Source organism: Stylophora pistillata, chromosome 8 (genome assembly GCF_964205215.1).
Source record: "Stylophora pistillata chromosome 8, jaStyPist1.2, whole genome shotgun sequence".
NCBI lineage: Eukaryota > Metazoa > Cnidaria > Anthozoa > Scleractinia > Pocilloporidae > Stylophora > Stylophora pistillata.
Genome location: NC_142526.1, coordinates 24,590,779 through 24,610,016, shown reverse-complemented (window position 1 = coordinate 24,610,016; position 19,238 = coordinate 24,590,779). Strand labels below are relative to the sequence as shown.

Sequence of the window (19,238 nt, the reverse complement as noted above, 5' to 3'; positions counted from 1 at the left end):
ACGCGACATGGAAGCAGTGCATACATACATACTTTATTTGTCAGGTAGGTCGATAAAAGGGAGCTAAAAAGCTGATGTGGACCAACAAACTAAAGTGTATCTACAAAATTTAAATAATAATAATAATAACTAACTTGTGAATTTATGGTAAGTAAGAAAAGATGTAATACCTAGTAAGATAATTTAAAGTTAATCGACTGTAGTGTTAAAAATAAATAAAATAAATAAAAATAGTAAAATGACATTAATATATGTAATTTACAATGTCTTCATTTATTCCCTGTAAACCATTAAATGTTATTTTATCTAAAATGTCGGATTTTGCTTTAAGAGCAGATTTAAAGAAACAGTGTTCGGTTTGCTCTTTGAGCACATGGGTAAGTTGTTCCATAGAATAGACGCGTGCATGGTGAGAGAAGGAAGATCGACGGAAGTCATAAATAGAGAGCTGGTACCAGCCGGAGCTCTATTGTAAAATGCCTGGTAAGATATAGTTGCAATCCTCTTTTTGTAGATGTATGATAAGGACTACCATTTTGTCGCTGGACTTCAGTGTTGGGGGTAGATTCCTTTAGGTTGACACATTTTTGATTTATGAACAAAATTTTTCACCGTACCGTCAAAAAAGCAATTTAGGTAGAGCTCCAAGCTCTCACACAGTACGGTGCCTCTTTACCCTTCCTACGAATTTTCTTTGAGGTAAGTTGGAATGTTTATGTCAGGACGACCCATGGACGTAATTGATAGTCCAAGAGAAAATTAATCGTGACTTTTGATCTGCATTGCGCGCGCAGTCTTGTGTTTACCTGAGCAAATCGACGAAAATTGTTCCTCTTCCTTCTCTTTTTGCGTTTCAATAAAAAACATGTGTGAATTTGATTATCTCAAGTTATTTCTCACTGCCAGCTTTATATTACCGTCGCATCAAGTGACTATAGAAAGATTTAGCACCGCGTTTACGTAAAACGTGAACGGCAAGTGTGACGGCGTGACCTTGTTTTTCCCGCCATTAATTTTTTGCGTTTGCCGCTACTACGTGAAAGTAACCTGTTTCACGTTTTCCGGGTACGTAAGATTTCCTTCATTTTTTCTTTCACAGAATAGAAGTTATTTGCCGGAAAAAAGGGCACCAAAATTATTCCTTGAAAGTCATACATTCAAAGGGTGCTTTCAAATCCACCATGAAATGAGCTCAAGCGAAGCAAAAGCAGCAAGGTTCACGCTATTTGACGTAAAACGTGTAAGGGCGAGCTGAAGTTGGTCTTTTTACGTAAACGCGGTGCGTTAACGTAAAACGTGCGTTCCGCATAATCTTTCCAGGTTGTAATTATAATGAAGGTCTAGCTAAAGCTGGGCCACGAATCCTATATGATAGGAGGCGCACATTATGTGCAGACGAAGATCTATTCAATAAAATTGCGCGTGCCAGCCATAAACTCAGCCATCTACAGTGGCTTCAAAGGGACCTACACTTTCCTCTCTCTTTTTTCTTCACTTGCGACTTAGATGCGACTTTCTTGCGACTTGCCACTTTCCATCCTCGGAGACTAAATGGATGCATAAATAAATACATAGACATAAAATAAGGTACTCCAGAGGTAACTGTCAGCCAGTCAGATAATGCCCTTTTACAACAAGCGTAGGAGGGAATTTCTGCCCTTTATACATAAACTACAGCGTTGAAAATGTTATAAAACAATTGGTTCATACGTCAGCTGTGTGTTCATCGAGATATGAAGCACTTGGGAAGTTTGGAGAGCACTTAAGAGGCTAGATTTGCTCTCGGCTACGCCTCGATCGACTCTTACGCATCTTTCGTGCTCTCCAAACTTCCCGCGTGCTTCATATCTCAATGAACGCACGCTGACGTATGAACCAATTGTTAATTTCTATTCAAAACCATACAGTGGTTGACAGTGAAAAAAAAAAGAACCGCAACAGCAACAACAATACGCATCGGCGCACGGAACTGAGGGGAAAAGATTTTTATTAATTCCATAAATGTTCGGTACCACAAAAATACTGTCCCATCATTCATAAGGGCTGAATTGAACCTTTTATTCAATCTGTCAAAAACCTTCCATTTTATCATTTAATTACATCCACCTCTTAAACAAGACAAGCATGTATACACCGAATGCAAATATGGCGTCCAATTTGAGTTGCCAATGTTCTGGACTGACTAGCCTCTCACACATTTGTATTTCCACGTGAAGACGAGGCTAGTCAGTCCAGAACAAGTTGGACGTCATATTTGCATTCGGTGTATACAGTCAGTCTAGTTCACTTTTTAGGAATATAAACTGTTCCCAAATGTTTCAAAGAATTTCAAATCTTGGCTTGGTGCTCAGTTGGACTCGAGTCCTTCCTTGAATATGGCATTTCCAGCGATGAATCAGCAAATCTAAAAACAATCCAAAGTTATTTTCTTGATCATAAACCATGCTAACTGTGTCGCTTAACGTCCAGTGGGTATCCAAGTGTTATCTCCTCGGTGACGAGGAATACTGACTCTGTCTGTTCAAGTTTTAACGCATTGCTTTAGAAGTAATTGACGTTGTGCCCTGTAAAAAGTAATCGCAACTATTACAACCACAGAATGACGTACTCAAAACCTCTAACTAACCGGGTTCGGGATTCGTTCCGTAAGTTACGGACCGAGTTTTCACTTTCGCTCGGATTTATGGCCCAAGCGCGGAAAAAAACGAGGTTCTGTTACATACGGTACGGACCAAGTAAACGAAGTTAGTAAGACATTTATCATACCTGTATTTCTGGGTTCAAAGAGAGGGGGAACAGCTCAATTCAAAGAAACTTTTGGATTTTGTAGGCCGCTGCATTGACCAATCATAGCGCAATATCTTTCTGAGAGATATCATAAAATTCCTAACAGAAGTTTGGGTAAAAACATACAACTTTTGGCAGCTATGGGAAAGGTCATCATCACACATTAATTATGTGCTGCAAAAGGCAGCAAAGGAGTTTCAGTGACAACGCAAAAGGAAGTGTAAGGAACTAAATATGGGTGTGAAAGAGAATGATGAAATAATGAGGTTCTAAGATTCCACTCCTGCAGTTCTTTTTAGGTTCAGGAAGGAACAGGCAGCTTATAAAAAAGACGAGGACACCACGGCAAGTTTTCACTGCACCGAAACTTCGCTGGCTTTCAGGGTGAATTTTTCATTCACCACGAAAGCCAATGGGCGATCATGAACAGTTTACAGTGTTGGGACGTTATAACGAGGGGGGAAAGCCGAGCAAGAATCTATAACTGTCGTTTCAACAATTTTTCTCCATTCCCAGCTACACAGGACTGTGTCTTCTTGGCAATCCCAATTTCAATTTCTTTTACTGCTTCCACACCTTTTATAGTGGCTAAAAAACTCAACAACTATACTCTCTGGAAGGAACTAAGTTGTAACCGGAGCCCATCCTGCTTGTAGACATATTTAGGTTCGCTGAGTGTTGGAACTCAATCTATACCTCCTGCTGTAGAATGTAGAGAAATTCAAATATACCTAGTACATGGTTGAACTGAAAACCCAAATTGGAACACCGGTGTAGTGATCCCAAAACACACCTATTCCAAGAAACAACATCAAATTCAACATTTCCAACTCTTAGTTAAAACAGTCAAACTCTGTAAAGTCTGCACTGCAGAGATTTGGTGATATATTGTTACTTCATCTTCTCTAAATTCTCTGTTTTACTTAATCATAACGTCTTGTATTTATGCATCTCATCACTTACAATTTATTGTACAGCTATATCATAGTGTGCTGCTACTCCTTTGTAAAATCCAGTACAGATTCCTTAGATACAGACATTGTCTTACTGGTTTTCCGCATGGAGAGAAACCTCTTCACCTCAGAGTGACCAGACTGAAGATAACCTTTTCCTAAAATGAGACATTTAACATAATCTAAATGAACTAGCTAAGAAGTCTGTAAAGTCTAAAATATTTTGCATAGTCAAGGTGGCCACACCACCAGAAATTATTGCTGTTTCTACACCAGGAAACAACAAGAAGTTTTGTGACTCTCCACCGATAGGAAGCTTGTCCATCACAGGCTACCTCCAAAAAATTCACTAGGATTTCCTGATAATTTCCAGGTATGTATGTATGCTCTTGGGTAGACAGATGAGTAAGAGCAAAGTGTCTTTCCCTAAGACACAACACAATGACCATGGCTAGAGGTCAAACCCAATCCAGAGAGAAGCAGTCTATTGACCCTTTAATCTCCTTACTCATTCTGAGTAACATATGGCAGTCTGGGCCTTTTCCAACAGCTAGGCAGTTTGGAGAGCCACAAAACCCCTCTAATTCATGCTTACCATTAAGCCACTAAATATCAATTAATCAATCAAGTGTACCAAATTCCATATACCATAAACTTATCTACAAAAAAATAAAATCTACAAGTCTTGCTTGCCCACCAAGACTAGAGGCCATTCTTGTTGTTATTTGCATGAAGGGATCCTGTAGTGCTTTCCTGTCACCAGCGTAAACTTCCGTCAGATGTACTGAAAGAAAGATAAGCACCTATGCTGAAAGAATTCAAAATCAGTCTTCCGCAAAGAATTATTAGTGTTAGATGTCAATAACTAACAGTAAATAGGTAAGAACAAATTAGGAAACAATAATCAGTTTAGATTACCTCTTTCCGCCTCAGCCCACTTCTTCATGACAACAGATTCACACTCTCGTTCTTCCTTTATATCAGTTTTTGTTGCTATTACAACCACTGGAAACTGTAAACAAAGATCTTGGTATATTAGCAACCATCTGGTCAGAAATACTATGTACAGTGTCCTGACAATTGACCACTGCCAAAAATAGAGTTTGTTTTCTTATTCTTCTTCCTTTATTGCCCCACCTGTTTCTACAAAGAAAAGATTTATAGAAGGATCATTAAAATGTATAAACAATAGCAAGGCCCGACTACAACTCCAGGAGCTATGTCTCCTACTCTTTGGGTTTTTTGACATCCCCTGCTAACCAGTACAGAGGAGATATAGGAAAGAAGGCCAATGGTTTTTAACCCTTATCTAAGAGGACTACAATGTCTAATCATTTGCAGTTGTCTTAGCAAAGGAAGCACATTCTCTTCAGTCACTTACAGACCCTGAGTGTTGGTCTGGTCAAGGGCTTTCCCTTGCATTCCTGCATGCCGGTCCAGTGCTCTACAACATGAGCTAACCACATGTGGTTCAATGGGCCTGGGGTTCAATGCTGCTTTTTTCCAGCCCTGCTGGTACCACTGCTTACAATTTCATTTGAGGATTTTCTTTGATGTTAACAATAAATGCACAGGCAAGTATTTAATAAGTTCATATCATAATTTTTTAACTTTGGGACAAATATATCAACTTACATCTTTTCCTTTGTTTTTCTCAATTTCTTTCTTTATGGCTTGGACCTGCTGAAATGACTTCTTTGAAGTCACACTAAAGACAAGAACAAATCCCTGCAAAACAGAAGCCTTTGTTTCGTAAATATTGTATAATTCAAAACAAAAATATGTTAAAAAAAGTTTTGAGCACAAGGTACACAAGCTTACATCTGCCAGACTAAAGTAGTGTTTAGAGAGCTCCCCATTGCTTGAATCCTGTCGAAGAATCAATGAACAAATGACAAAGTAAGCAAATGTAGTTATTTTAGGTACGCAATAAACATACACTCCTCTGAGCCCAGTTGTTCAAAGGACCAATAATGCAATCCAATGGTTAAATCAGTATACAGCAGGTAATTGTCAACAAAACCCATTCCACTCTCCACTGGACACAGATTTATCCAGCAGATTGCATTATCCATCCTTGAAACAACCAGGGTCAGAACATGTTAATTAGTCAGCACACTTTCCTGCAAAAATTTCTGTAATGTTCTCCCTTCCCTCCTCTCCCCCTTCCAGTCTTGTTAGTTGACAATTTTTCTGTACCATCCAGGGGTGGCTCCAAGATTTTTTTGAGGAGGGGGCGCACCACTAAAGAATGGCGTAACTGACTGGTGACCGGATGTAAACAAATTGTAATAGCAGAATACCACCTGTATTAGAAAGCCGCAGGTCATATCAGGGGAGGGGGGTGCACACCCCCTGCACCCTCCCCCTAGATCTGCCCCTGCCATCTTTAAGACCACTATTGGAAGGGGCAGAAGAGGCAGAAGGTGTCCTCGGGCAACATATGTGCTTGGGACTGGAGGTTCAATCTTTTTTTTTACTCAGTTGATCTAGAAAAGTAACACTAAACATATACCAATGAAAATTCATAGTTATAACTTACCACACTGGCAGTATCAAAAATTCGTACTCTTTCTCTCCCTCCTCGCTCCGTGTCCAACTGAACTTCATAAATGTCTTCAATAGTATGAAACATTGGCTTCATGTTTAATGAGAATAATAACAAGAGAAATAAACAAACCATCTCCCAGCAAAACCATTCTATTTCAAAGTTCCAAAAGTACTGTAGATCAAGCATTCTTGACATGAATTTTAAAACACATCTCAATTTATTGACCAATTAAGAAACAGTCACAAATTATTCATGTCAGGACACAAAGTACTGCACTTTGTAAAGGCGCAACTACATGGTATTTTATCTTTACTTACAATGAAATTCCCTTGTATGGATCTTATGCGAAATAACACACCTTAAACAGGGGGACGGGGATCACAAAAACACCTGGATGTCCCCTGATGGAAGAACACAGAACCAGATCGATCATGTACCAGTAAACCAGCAGTTTAGAAGATCAGTTCAAGACACAAGAGTCTTGAGAGGTGCAGACGTCGGATCAGATCACCAACTGGTTAGAACCAAGGTAAAGCTCAAGCTAAAGAAAATCACCAAGCCTACCAGCACAAGGACTAAGTATGACACTGGTAAACTACAGAACCAGTCAATTATGAAAGCATTTTCAATAGAACTTCGCAACCAGTTTTCAGTCCTCGAGTCAATTGATGACAATGAAGAGGAACAGGAAGAGGAACATGAACATGATATTGATACTAAGTGGTCCCACTTCGACAAAGCTAATAACAACATGGCAGAAAAAAATACTAGTAGGTAAGAAAAAGAAAAACAGCAAACCATGGATCAGTCAAGCCTCTTGGTCAACGATTGAAGAGAGAAAACACCCGAAGATCCAAATGGAAAATGCAAAGTCAAAGAGGATCCAAAATCAACTTCAGGCAAAATATAAGATTAAAGACAAACAAGTTAAGAAGAACCTCAAAGAAGACAAATGGAAATGGCTCAACAACCAAATGGACGATGCACAAAAAGCAGCGGACATGGGTAACATGAAAACCTTATACAAGATAACTAAATCTATCTGTAATGAGAAGCCATGCAACTCCACCGCAATTAACGACAAAGAAGGGAAAACCATTACCGAAGACTCAGCCAGATTAACCGCTGGAAAGAATACTTTGAAGAGATCCTGAACCACGAAGCCACAACAAACCCATTGATGATTGACGCAGATATCCCAGAAATAGAAGAATTCATACATAGCCCATCAGCAAAGATGAAGTTGGGCAAGGAATTAGATCACTAAAGAATGGAAAGGCAGGCAGCATTGACAACATAGTAGCAGAGCTTCTCAAAGCAGACCTGGAAATATCCACCCAAAAGCTACATGGAATAATTCAATTAATATGGGAAGAAGAACGAGCCCCCTTAGAATGGTTAAAAGGGTTAATCATTAAGCTACCCACGAAAGGAAACCTAAGGGACTGTACCAACTGGCGAGGTATAACCTTACTCATTATTGCGAGCAAAGTCCTAGGCCAGATTCTCATGGAGCACATGAAGCAAGGAATAAATGCAAAACTACGTCAAGAACAAGTTGGATTTCGCCAGGGACGAAGTACCACCGAACAGATATTCATACTATGCAACATTATCGAACAGACACATGAATGGCAGGCTTCCCTGATCCTGAACTTCATCGACTTCGAGAAAGCACTTGATTTGTTACATAGGAACAGCCTTTGGGATATTATGAAGCTATATGGAATACTGAGTAAACTCATCAGAATAATCCAACTCCTTTACCAAGATTCCAAATCTGCAGTCCTTGATGGAGGTCAAGCATCTGAATGGTTCCAAGTAAAAACTGGCGTCAAGCAAGGTTGTGTAATGTCAGGCTTCTAATTCCTCCTCACCATCGATGGATAATGCAAGAGACAACCAATCTAGCAAAGACAGGCATCAGATGGAAATTCACCAGTCAGCTAGCAGACCTAGACTACGCGTATGATATCGCTCTGATCTCAACCAATCACAGACAGATGCAAAAGAAGACAGATAAGCTAACAGAGGCAGCTTAGAGAGTGGGACTAACATCAGCAAATCGAAAACACGCATACTGAAAATTAATTGCAAGAACAACAACTCTATCAAATTCCAAAACGGTCAAGACATCCAGGAAACAAATGACTTCACTTATCTTGGAGCATGTGTAAGTGTGGATAGGGGGAGCAGATAAGGACATAGAAAGCAGACTTTGTAAGGCCAAGACAACATTCAAGAAGTTGAGAAAAGTGTGGAGCTCTCAGCAATATAGTAAGAAGACCAAGATTAAGCTATTCAACACCCTCGTGAAACCGGTCCTTTTGTATGGAAGTGAAACATGGAAGACAAATACGAAACTTGATTCCTTTCAGTACTAGTGCCTGAAGAGAATTCAAGGTATATTTTGGCGGTACATCATTGCAAAGGAGGAATTACAAAAACAAACCAGATCCGCGTCGATGGGCATAGAAGTCAGGAGAAGGAGGTGGAACTTTCTTGGAAATGTCTTGAGGATGCTGCAAGACCACCACTGCGTAATGGCCCTCACATGGTCACCAGATGGTAAGAGAAAGGTGGGCAGGCCCAAAACAACTTGGAGGCGATCGATTGAAAAGGAAAGAAGTGAGGCAGGTTGGAAGTCGTGGGAAGAAGCGAGGATTATTGCAAGAGACCCAGACCGATGGAAGGGAAGTATCAAGGCCTTCTGCACAACAGAGCACAAAGAAGACTGATGATGATGAAACAGGGGGATCATTTCAAACAAGGAGGTCCAAAAATGTATCACCACCCCCTCCCATTCATCCTTATGCTGAGGGGTAAAATGGAAAATCCACATAGTAAAACAGCCTGGAAAGCTCCCAAAAAGCCCTTAAGCCCCCCTCAGAGAAAACTTCTTTCTACACCCTTGTTTGACTACCCTGGTGGACTGCTGTTGGAACTCACATATTGTTGTCACCTGTTCATTTTTTTCGCTAAACACAACCATTACTTTCATATCCTCGCACAATTCACAGGTTTTCTTGATCATGACATGCCAGTGAGGAACTTCAGTACTTAGCAAACTCAGTATGATTAGAAATAACAGAGGCAATTCAATAAAAAAAAATTCTTAGTCTCCAAGAAGAAGAGTACGAGGACAGCCGTTGTTCCTCAATCTGAAACAAATATTACTCCTGTATTCGCCAAGTGCTAAAAAATACATATATCCTTCCTTCTCCCTCAAACTTGACTCCCACTGAAATTTTTAACAACCTCTTTTTCTAGCGTCTTAACTCTGTGGCAAGTGATCTCGTTCTATTGCTATACAACAAAATGAAGAGCTGGTGAAAATTTAAATGCTCGCTTACTTGGCCAGGAGAGTGATTTCCAAACACAGCTTGCTCGATGACTGCCGTTTTGCCGACACAGCTACCTCCAACAACTACTAGACGTAAACATTTAGGCATGGCGCTCCCTTCTATTTCCTCACTTGACAAGGAGCAAGGAAGGAAGATAGAAAGATTGATCCTCTCTCAAAACAAAGATGGCAGGTAGTGCGGGAGACCTGGTCAGGAGCAAGTGACTCGTACCCAGTGCCATCAGGTGGAGAAGTTAACTACACTTCAGTACGGGGTCACTCACCAAAATGGATGAAAAATCACTAAAGGCAGCGGCATATTTCGCCGCATTTCTTTTGGAAAATTGCAGAGGTTTTTTGCTAAGTTGTGAGTTCAAGGATAAGAAGCTGAAGAAAAGGTCCCTGACAACTGCATGTGTGCTCGTTTCATTTCGTCACCTGCTTATAGCAATGAGCGACTGTCACACATGATCGGAGATAAAGTCCTCCAGGATCACAGCCAGAAAATTTTCAATAATAAGACAACAACCGAAGTATTTCCTCTTGTCCAACCTCAAAACCTATTTTCTCAGAAACCAATCTTATCAAACGCAAAAAATCATTGCCTAACACACTTTGTCAGCTTGTTGTCTGCAGTAACGAGGAGACTGGTAATTCAGTCAAAGAGACACCGTCAGTTTTGCGTTTTTAAAAAGACTTGAACGTGCTTATGAAAACACGAGTGTTAAAACTTCTTTTTCAGGATCTATACTCAAAGCTGTAATAATTATATATAATAATTTGGATATATCAACAAAGTTGAAATGGTAAATTGGCCACCGTAACGATTACAAAAGCTGATGTTTCGAGCGTTAGCCCTTCGTCGAAGCGAATAGAGGAATTGTGGGTTGTGTGTGCTTTTAAAGACAGAAAATGGAGCTACGTTATTGGTGGGAACATGGCAACGAGAAAAACAAGAATAAATAAGTGGAATGAAAAGCGTTCGTTGATCCCTGTGGGATTTAGACTGCCGGTTTGAAAGATTAGCTTTTGTTCAAGATTTTTACGGCTTTCCGTGCTAACTAAGTGTAAGGAAAGACCGCAGATTGCCATATGTTGCTTAGAATGATTGGGTAAATTAAAATGCCCAGCGACTGGTTTCGATGTGTCCTTGTCATTCCTTTCTACGTCTCGAAAGTGTTCTCGGAATCGGTCACCTAGTCTTCTGCCTGTTTCGCCGATGTATATCTTTTTGCAATAAGTACAAGTTATGCAATAGATTACATTGGCGGAGGTGCACGTGAAGTGATCGGTGATCTTAATGGATCGTTTAGGTCCCGATATTTTAACAGTGTTGTAAATGAAAGGACAAGTTTTGCATCGTGCACGAGCGCATTTAAAAGTGCTTGGTTGGTCATTAGTCTGAAAAGAACTTCTGACCAAAAAATTGCCTATGTTTTTGTCTCGTTTGAATGAAATGAGCGGAGGTTGCGAAAAGATAGTGCTTGTCTCTGGATCGTTTTGAAGTAATTTAAAGGTTTTTAAGGATGATGGATTTAACTGAGTGGTTGTGAGGGTGAAACGTGAGAGTGAATGGAATGCGGTCGGAATCTTCCTTATGCGACGTTTGTAGTGCTGAATGTCGATCAATAAGTTGGGCGCGGTGGTAACACGCTTTAACGACAGAAACAGGGTAATAATTATATATAGTTTTCCACGGTTTCTTTTAAAGTAGCGCGCGTGGGAAGCCTTTTCCGGAAGACACCCTATTTAGTTAACAGTAACATCAAAGGTATCAAGTCTAATCGAACAAAAACACTTTTAAACTGGGTGTTGTCATATTTAGATTGTTCAAAATTTCGAGTGTTGTGTACATTTTTCGTGGTAGTAGGTAAACTCGGGAAGCTGAATTCAAAACAGAATGTATTACCATAGAGATGGGGGTGCTACCTCAAACACACATACACAAGTTTAACAATGTTTTATTTAAATAAAGTTTCCTATGAAATTCTCAATACCTTATTTATGTATAATATGTACAAACAAATACTTACTCTCACATTTTAACAAATCCTTTACAACTTGTTAGTTTTCTTGTCAAAAAAATATTACGTACTAGAACTATACAGAAATATTCTACCATAAATAACTTGATCTACTTGCTGGTTTCCGAAACTTCGCGTGCAAAATTCAACGGCCAAGATCTACAATCACAGAAGTAACTTACAAAATAGTTAGTATAAACAGTCATATAGTTCTCCGAAAAAGGCAGCGTAAATGAAATCTTGAAAACAAAACATGAACGTTAAATAAACTGGTAACTGCGAGCTCACGACGTGCCTAACAATTATTATTTCGTGTCTTACTTTATCATTTAATTAACTTGCATTTTTATGCGGAAACCTGTAACAGTGTAAATGATTTATAAAATGATCATCTGTTTGCCACATCCTTTTTGTGTCCTGTACATTGAAATTGAAAAAAAAAATTGGTAAAAATTATTTCAATTAGTCATCGTCATATAAAAAGGCCTCCCAGTCATCAATTTCTGCAGCATTCTCCTCTCTTGTTTGTTTTTCTTCTTCTTCACTCGATGAGTCATCCAATTCATGCCCCAAAACCTTCTTCTCATCGAGACGACTCTTAATGGCATCTAGTCTGTATTTTATCGACGCATAATCCACCTTTCCCTCGTTCTCTCCGAAGGGATCCTGAAAGTGAAAGAATATCAAATCGATAATATCAGATTGTGATTCTATTTTACGTAAAAATGCAATATTATTCTTTCCATCCTTATTCTAAAAATTCATACAAGACCAAACAGTCAAAACGGGGGTGGGGTACTCGGGTAAATGTTTGCTGGGTATGTGCCGCTGGCCTCTTAGACAGAACCCCTACCCAGTTAGAGGGTGCTTACCATTTGTAAGAAAAATCCGATTGGTGTAACCGTGGCATAAAGGTAAGGGAGTTTCCGAATTCATGGACCAACCGGATGAGATTGAGCTTACCATTTATCCAGCAGGCGTTTCGTCTCGCTCCAACCCAAGGCATCTCAAGCGGAAAGGCCTGGAAACGGAATTTTATGACCTTCCGTTCCGAATGGAAAAAGAGGAGTACCTCTGAAGGTTCTCCACAATTTCCGAAAGGAATTTCCGGAAAATTACCTTACCATTTGACTTCAAACCGAAATTTCCGAATTTTTTGGCCAAATGGTGAGCACCCAGAGTCTCATCTGTATCGACCCCATCTTAATCACCTTTGGACAAATGTAATTTTTGCGGTCCCAACTTAATCCCTTTGTTTATGCATCTAACTTAAAAAAACCCAGTTCTTCCACAACCTCAGACTATTAATAATCTCAAGACAAGTTTTTCGTATAGCTGACCTCAGTTGTAGAACCACTTATCTATAGACCTAAGGCAAGCATCTTCTTTGACCGATTTAAAATCTAAATTTAGGCGCTATAGTAATACACGGCCTCCACGAATAGCAGTTTTTATTTCTAGAACATTATTATTTTTTCATTGTAGTTGGGTAAGTGGCTAGATAGTTGAGCATCTTAAATGACTGATGAAAGTACCGTGTATAAATGAAGTGATCGTATCGTATCAGCTTTTCACTCGGTCATCCTAAAATGAATCGACACCTTAATTATGGTAACACCTTTTTTACTGCGAATATTCCCATTTTTAAATCCCAACTTGCCTAACTTTCTTATTCCCCAAAATCCCGAAAATGTGCAACCCCATTCTAGTCTAATCTGAAGAGTACCTACGTACAATGTACTGCAATATGTCACAGTCTGTGGCGCGGCGATAGTCTTACAGTTTTTATTAGGAATACCCTTATGTGAAACGGACAATAAACTAAACGTCAGATAACCCCCCCCCACCCCACCCCTCGACAACTGCAAAACCTACTTTCTTCCAGTAACCGTATACTACATATCTCAAGTAAGACAAAGCGCACTTGGTGACTATGCGAAAGAAAACTTATCCACAATCCCGGGGGGTACTCCCTTATCATGAAGGGCTTAATGGGGACGTGCGGCCAGCCAGGGTATGTTTTTCGAGATTTTTGTCTTAAACAGGGTATCGAATTTATCATTTTTTGTCTTAATCAGGGTATCGATTTATCAATTTTGTCTTAAACAGGATATCTTTTCTTGGAAGATAAACAGCAAAATTTTTACAAGCTCTAATTTTAATTAATATTGAATTCCGTTGATTTTGGCATTGATACCAGGCACATTAATTGTCTTAAACAGGGTATCAAAAATCGGAATTCTGTCTTAAACAGGGTAGGAAAATCAGCGATATTTGTTTTAAACAGGGTCAGGGTATGAGAGGCCGCGCCACACCTCCCCACGCAGGAATATATCGAGTGCCCGCCGGGTCCGCAACAGTCTTAACCCAGAGAGAAGAAAAAGGCAAAGAAATGGGAAAATGTTTCTCCTTACCTTCATCCTTTTTCCGTTAGAAAGCATATTCTCGTCAACAAGTGACGAATATCTGTCATAAAACCCAAGGAATAACTTCTCCATTCGTTTTCTGAAAAAGCGATTAAATATAAACAATATAATGGCCTCCATTTGGCGCGAAATTAAGCACGGATACTTGTCTACGGACATTATCTGTTCTGAAATGCGAACAGATAATGTCCAAGGACAAAAATACGAGCAAAAAACGCGCCAAATGGGGGCTATTGTGTTTATTATCCTTCAAATATTTTTAAACGCGCGGGGAAAATGTTAACAAACAGCTAACCGTATACGGCGTGGGATATTCACTTTTCAGTGTTCTCTGATACGATTTTATGCACAAAAAATAGAACGTATACAAAACATGGACCGGGGTCCATGGACCACCCCTAATTTTTGAAAAGGAGATCGCCCCTGTTGATATGAAATTTACCGGAGGTCAGGGTATGAAAAACATGGACTCGTATTTATTGCGCCCCCATAAATGGGAAGACCATAAACTCGTTTTGAGATACAGAAGATCGAGTGCATTTCTACCCCCAATATTTTCATTCCAACACTTCCAAATTGCAATTCGATCGTGAAGACACCCCTACCCCGCTTATTATACTCTATCGTACATAAAAATAAGTCGATTTATTTTATAAGCGAAGTTTACCCTACAAACACAAATTTGTAATCAAGGTATATTGATGAAAAAGTTTAATGGATAGCTGGTAATTTTAATGAGAGAGCACAGAATCATTTAGTTTCCGTGTTAAACGAAGCGTAACCTTGGTGGGGGTAGGTTGCCGGATAACATAAACTCGCTCCAGCCCCTTCGCGCTCCCTCATCCAAGATGGCAGCTGCCTTGAAACGATCCAAAGTTCAGGTGAGTATTTATTGCTCGTACCCACAAAGTACGCCTGTATTGCGAGCTATGTACAGTCGCAAGACTTTGTTGTACTACCCCGCGTAAAAGGAAGTCCTTTTACTTATTTATTTATTTATTTAGTGTACGAGAAAACTCAGTTCCAGTGGGGTGGTCCATAGGGGTGGTCTATGGACCCCGGTCCATGTTTTGTATACGTCCCAAAAAATACGTTCCTTTTTCCCATCTAATTAATCATATTTTAAGCGGAGAGTCTTCCGATTGGATGCGGGGTTTGAAAATTGGGGAATATCACTTGGGGTATATCTTCAGATATTCCTCAGTTTTAGTTAAGGAATATTGGGTCACGTAATGCGTTTTGAACATCGCGCATGAGCAAAAATATTTGTTGGATCATAATAAAAAATATGCATTATTTCCAGCTTCTGATTGAATAAATTGTAAGAGATGCATTACCAGATAATTAGTTTGCTTACCACTGGGTTTGCACCCTGGTGTTATAAGAATTAAGTATCACTGGCATGACTGCCTGTAACCCTTTCCCTTCCCTCCCTTCTGGGTGTTTTATTCTCCTCCCACTCGTCCCCTTTATTACATCCTTTGCACAGTGCTAACTTCAATTTTCATCCTTTTCTGCTGGTAGTTGAGTATGTTGATGGAAACTTTATAGTGTTAGTTTTTGGTATTTTCACACCAAGACAGGCACAACCTTGAAAACTGTATATTAGCTTCTTCAATTTCAAGACCAGTGATCTCTCTACCTTAACCCATTCAAATATTATGTATCAATATTTATTAAGTAAATTTTCCAAGCACATTCAAAGCCAACACCTAATCAGGTTACTAATCTTCAGGTGACATCAACTTTTCAAACCAATGAAGAACCATACAATCCATCTTTCCTCACGCTTTTGCAATGGACCCAAAGGTGTGGCCTATGAGGTGTGAGTTCTGGAAGGTACATATGACACCTTCTCGAAGAGAAAAGTAATTAACACATCCTTGTATGTTTCTAAGTTCCGGTATGACACTGGTTTAATACCTAATAAAAATACTACTATAATTAATCGTAATAAGAAGTAATCACTGGCAATTGATCAAGGGCACACACCTGAGAGCTAAAGGAAGATTTAATTTTCCTTCTAACATATCACAAACAGCAACCCTGAGGTTTTCATGCTTAATGCATTCATTATATCGTTTGCTGTCACCTTTGTAGGCTTCCTGAAAATACAAAAAAACTTTGTGAGGGGAGCTTTGGGATTTTCGGTTTTTTTTTTACTATTTTTTTGGTTGGTTTTTCGGTTTTTGGGCCAAAAAGGTTCAATTTTTCGGTTTTGATGTTCAGAGCAGTTTGCAGATTTTATGTGCTTTTGCCTTCGGTTTTCACAAAAACTCTGATGCAGTTTTTGGTTTTTCATTTTTGACCCCTTTAACAGTGAAAATGTAGCGGTTTTGCCAGGTTTGCTCTGGTTTTCAGTTTTGCTGCCTTTTTTCGTCAGTTTTTCGGTTTTGGAGGTTTTTTTTCTCTGCTTTTGCAGTTTCCCAGAGGCCCCAATGCCCCCCTCCTATGTTTAAGAGCACTGTTCTTGGACTAAGTGTCTCTATGTCCAGAGATGGAGATGGGCAGCAATATTTTTAACTTGGAATTTGGATATAAGTAGTTTATCTCATTTCATTTTTTCCTCGAAAGTGAAACTAACTCACAAAATTCCTTCCACTCAACAAGTATGAGTACATTAAAACAGAACTGGACTAAAAACAATTGAGAATCAGTGTGACTCTGAAGGAGCTTTACCAACCTTGCGTTCATATCCTGGTTCATTGTGATATGGTTTCTCGTTCATAAGAGACTGGATTGAGATCAGTAGACTGGAGAGGGTCTGGGCAGGACTCCATGCAGGGCCAGGCCATGTTCTGTGGATGAAAAATAGTTTTTTAGACAACAAATAAAAACAATTAAAATCATATGACAGTCAAATGTAGTCTGCATGAATTTTCAACACTGGTCACCTTAAAAAACAATTCCTGTAGAGCAAATTAGCTCTCTAAAGTCTTTTCACCTCTCTGCTGATCACTGACATGGATGAGCCAGCCTAATGCAAAGTAGACTTTGCTTTTCTCTCTGTGACCTAGGCTAAGGTTATGAATTTATGGGTTTTTTTTGGTCCAACCATGAAATCCAGCCATAGCACTCTTTCTAAAGTGCTGCTGTAACAATTACCAGAATCACTCTTCGTAAATACAGATCAAGTTAACAAGGCAAAGTCGACAAACAAAAGTTAACAGAACATCAATTGCTTACCCTAGAATACTAAGACAAACCAACCCATTTTTGTAAAGATTGGGGTTAAATCTGACTCTTCCATTTCCTGTTGTTAAAAGACGCACTCTGGGAGGTTTGATTGGGTACTCAGGGGTAAAGGAGATGAGGAAATAATAAAACCCCCCCTCGTATGGTGTGCCATGTGGACCAATGACTAAAGCATGAACCTGAAAAAATAAAATGGAAGAAAAAAAGGTAGTTATTAAGATCCTGAACTACAAAGGAATACTTTCTGGACACAAATCACTCAACAAATGGTGACTAAAACACTAGACTAAGAGTTGGATATTCTTGGCGGAATTGTAAGAACATAAACATTCCCTGAAATACAATAAAAAATCTGAGTCTAACATCGTGTTAGATCTGTCACAAACCTTTGCAATATCGTTTTCATCTGCTGCTACATACAACCCAGGAGGTGGCTCTTTGTACATACTTGTAATATCTCTGGGCAGAAAAAAAAAAACAGTAACACCAAATTAACAAAAATGAAATTATTTGGATTTTATTGATGTGTTTACCTTTTAAATGTTCGAAATGATAACTTATAAATGTAACTTCTCCTTGTAATTTTGATATTTAATCCTGTAATCAGGTGCTGAGCTACCACAGATCTAGAGGGGGGAGGGGAAAATGTTCCAACAAAAAAAAAGACTGACATAGCCCCAGAGTACCTAAAAATGCATTTCTCTAGGACTTTAAAAGAAGAAACTGGGTACCCCCCTACTGACAACCACCTCAGGGAAACTGTAACTCTTTTTATAAATCTTGAATGAGCCCTTAATGAGAGTACACAGAATTGTTAGTTATAGGGTGCTATTTTGATAAAACACAAAATTCTTTCAATAATTTCCCACATTTATAGTATAAGAGGCTCGAGGCCTGATCTAGGAAAGAGCAGTGAAGAGTGACTATAAAGAGCTTGGATTCATGTACAAAAACTTAGAAAAGACTGCTATCCAGAGTTCATCAATTAACAAGAGTGATGAAAAAAGCAGAACAATGCCCATCTCTTGTTTTACAATCACAGTCTAAATGTCTGAGTCTATTATCCACTTTAGAATTAAAAACAACAGGTGCAAGTACCATCCCTCTCACTGTTTTATCCTGGATATGGTGCAATGTTCATGTATCAGCACTGTACCGGGTGGGGGGGAGGGGGAGTAGAGGTAAATGTAAAGTCTGTACCTGAGCCATTAGTGGCCCAACCAGTTTCCTGGGCATGAAGTGACCGGAAGAATCACTACTTCTCCCTGGATGGAATGCTAGTTGTTCACAAGGTTACCACCCTGAATTCTATCAAACTTCCTTGACACTTTGCCACGGCGTCTCCCACAAGGAGGGGGTGGGGGAGTGAAAAGAAGAAATTTCAATGTTGTACAGTCCTATAGATGAGCAATGTATCACCTGCAGGTTTCAGTTTCTTGAATTCTTCCTTGCCGGACTATATTTGCCCATTTGTTTTAACTCAACTTTCCTTCCTGTCCACAGCTGGTGGACAGGAAAAGAAAATGTTTGAATAATTGATTTGCTTAAGAGATGACACTATTCTCCATTATATTAAACCAGCTTTCGCTTGCCCATGCAAGGATTTTCAACCTACAAAATAACAGTTCATTCATTTTTTTTTTAGACTAAATCATCGATCTCTGGACAATTTGTCATGTGCACAGCTGCTTGCTCGCTGTCCTAGTTCAACGCCGTGGTGCTAAAAGTTAGAGTGAAATTCCCGATGATCCAGGGAGGAACGTCGAGTCTTATTGCCGACTGCTTACAACTCTTACCTTTTAATTCTGAAAAGGCAAAGTGCAGAAAAATTGGTCGTAGGATGTTTAATACGCTGCCATGGGGCTTTTGGTAGCAGTTCCGACCCGGAAGCTTTCTCCGCCATGTTGTGAAATGTTCATTAATGACAACTGAGAGAAGTCTGGCTCACAATTTAGTTGG

The 19,238-nt window shown here is 39.4% G+C and overlaps 2 protein-coding genes across 6 annotated transcripts; both read right to left on the bottom strand.

The window, feature by feature from the left end:
- Positions 1 to 1,972: 1,972 nt before the first annotated feature.
- On the bottom strand, positions 1,973 to 9,848 carry LOC111335126 (NF-kappa-B inhibitor-interacting Ras-like protein 2). Its single transcript, XM_022940989.2, has 8 exons — positions 9,645 to 9,848; positions 6,283 to 6,378; positions 5,562 to 5,609; positions 5,376 to 5,468; positions 4,659 to 4,752; positions 4,438 to 4,524; positions 3,751 to 3,898; positions 1,973 to 2,564 (listed from the first exon to the last, which is right to left on the bottom strand). Exons 1-7 carry the CDS (start codon positions 9,741 to 9,743, stop codon positions 3,783 to 3,785), a joined length of 633 nt encoding a protein of 210 aa, XP_022796724.2. The 5' UTR covers positions 9,744 to 9,848; the 3' UTR covers positions 1,973 to 2,564; positions 3,751 to 3,782.
- Positions 9,849 to 11,579: 1,731 nt separating this feature from the next.
- Positions 11,580 to 19,238, bottom strand: LOC111335311 (ubiquitin-conjugating enzyme E2 Z). Of its 5 annotated transcripts, none has more exons than XM_088730554.1 (8): positions 19,076 to 19,212; positions 18,699 to 18,782; positions 17,666 to 17,738; positions 17,271 to 17,458; positions 16,768 to 16,882; positions 16,077 to 16,189; positions 14,073 to 14,163; positions 11,580 to 12,324 (listed from the first exon to the last, which is right to left on the bottom strand). In XM_088730554.1, exons 3-8 carry the CDS (start codon positions 17,723 to 17,725, stop codon positions 12,121 to 12,123), a joined length of 771 nt encoding a protein of 256 aa, XP_088586680.1. In that variant the 5' UTR covers positions 17,726 to 17,738; positions 18,699 to 18,782; positions 19,076 to 19,212; the 3' UTR covers positions 11,580 to 12,120. The 5 variants fall into 5 exon arrangements, with proteins under 5 accessions (XP_088586680.1, XP_088586678.1, XP_022796930.2 ...); XM_088730552.1 differs by having other exon boundaries at positions 18,480 to 18,782; positions 19,076 to 19,211; XM_022941195.2 differs by lacking the exon at positions 18,699 to 18,782 and having other exon boundaries at positions 19,076 to 19,238.